Source organism: Terrapene carolina, unplaced genomic scaffold (genome assembly GCF_002925995.2).
Source record: "Terrapene carolina triunguis isolate 2854851 unplaced genomic scaffold, T_m_triunguis-2.0 Scaffold33097, whole genome shotgun sequence".
NCBI lineage: Eukaryota > Metazoa > Chordata > Testudines > Emydidae > Terrapene > Terrapene triunguis.
The window spans coordinates 11583-13131 of record NW_020697448.1 but is presented as its reverse complement, the minus strand read 5'-3'; the positions used below and the strand labels follow the sequence as shown (position 1 = coordinate 13131).

Here is a 1549-nt window from a genome sequence, read left to right as displayed (position 1 = left end):
CCATCCCTCCATCCCCACACACCCCATCCATCCCCTTGCATCCTCTCCCTCCCCTCCAATCACTAATTGAACACACGCACCCTGCCCCTTTCCCAGCCCTCCCCCCGGATCCTTTCACCCCCACACCCCTTTAACACCCAATGGTGGCCATCTTTTTTGCCTCCCATTCACCACTTAACCATGGAAGGTCCCTGGCCTCGGGTGTGTGGTGTGGGGGAGGTGGGGCACAGTGACCCTAGTCTTTGGCGGGAGGGTCTAGCAGACTCCCAGGCCCTTCTGCACAGCCCCATGGGAAGGTTCCCCCGCTTCCCGCCCCCCCAGAATGGAGGTCCCTCACCAATGCCCTGCTCAGTGCATCTGGTCTTCAACCCCTATCGGTTTTGAACAGGACGCCTGGGTTCTCTCCCCGGCTCTGGGAGGGGAGTGGGGGCTGGTGGTTAGAGCAGGGGGGGATGGGAGCCAGGACTCCTGGGTTCTCCCCGGCTCTGGGAGGGGAGTGGAGGCTGGTGGTTAGAACAGGGGGGGCTGGGAGCCCGGACTCCTGGGTTCTCCCCGGCTCTGGGAGGGGAGTGGGGGCTGGTGGATCAGAGCAGGGTTTTATGCCCAACCCATGGGGCCTGCCCTGCCCTGTCTCCCCAGTGCCTGGCCACACCCGCGTGCCGTGCTCATGGGAGAGAGCTGGAGAAAAACCACGGAGGAGATCGGCACCGTCTATGACATCAAGGAGAAACTTGGGGCGTGAGTCACCCGGCAATGGGGGGCACAAATCCTGGGGAGGGGTGAATAGACTGGGGGCAGGTTGGGGGGGGGGCTGGGAGCCAGGACTCCTGGGTTCTCTCCCAGGCTCTGGGAGGGGAGTGGGGGCTGGTGGTTAGAGCAGGGGGGTTGGGAGCCAGGACTCCTGGGTTCTCTCCCTGGCTCTGGGAGGGGAGTGGGGGCTGGTGGGATAGAGCACGAGGGGGCTGGGAGCCAGGACTCCTGGGCTGGTGACTCTGGGGGACGTATCCGCTCTCCAGCATCTCCGTGCCTCAGTTTCCCCCTCTCTGCATTGCTGGGGTGGGGGGCAGCCGCCCATGTTGGTCTGTCCCGCAGAGGGGCCTTCTCGGAGGTGTTCCTGGCCCAGGAGCGGGGCTCCCAGCGGTTGGTGGCCCTGAAATGCATCCCCAAGAAGGCACTGCGGGGCAAGGAGGTGGCTGTGGAGAATGAAATCGCCGTGCTCCGGAAGTAAGGGGGGGGCCGGGGGGGAGGGGTGTGTGGCTGGGGAGCTGGGTGGGAGGGGTGTGTGGAGGGGGAGCGGGGGGATTGGGGGCTCCGGGGTTGTTTCGGGGGCTGACCCCTCCCCGCTCCGTTGCAGGGTCCATCACGAGAACATTGTGGCTTTGGAGAACATCCATGAAACTCCAACGCACCTGTACCTGGCCATGCAGCTGTGAGCCCGGACGCCTGGGTTCTGCTGGGGGAGGGGGGGCTGCTGGTTCGAGCAGGGGGGCTGTGAGCCCGGACTCCTGGGTTCTCTCCCAGGCTCTGGGAGGGGGGTGGGCTGTGGTGG

The 1549-nt window shown here is 65.3% G+C and overlaps 1 protein-coding gene across 1 annotated transcript in view; it reads left to right on the top strand.

Moving 5' to 3' along the window:
• The first annotated feature begins 651 nt into the window (after window positions 1–651).
• The window catches only part of LOC112121405 (calcium/calmodulin-dependent protein kinase type 1B-like), a 2720-nt gene continuing 1822 nt past the window's right edge, over window positions 652–1549 (top strand). The window contains exons 1-3 of the mRNA XM_029914187.1: window positions 652–738; window positions 1093–1224; window positions 1355–1429. Coding sequence (XP_029770047.1) covers window positions 668–738; window positions 1093–1224; window positions 1355–1429 — 278 coding nt within the window. The 5' untranslated portion in view covers window positions 652–667. The remainder of the gene's footprint in view (window positions 739–1092; window positions 1225–1354; window positions 1430–1549) is intronic.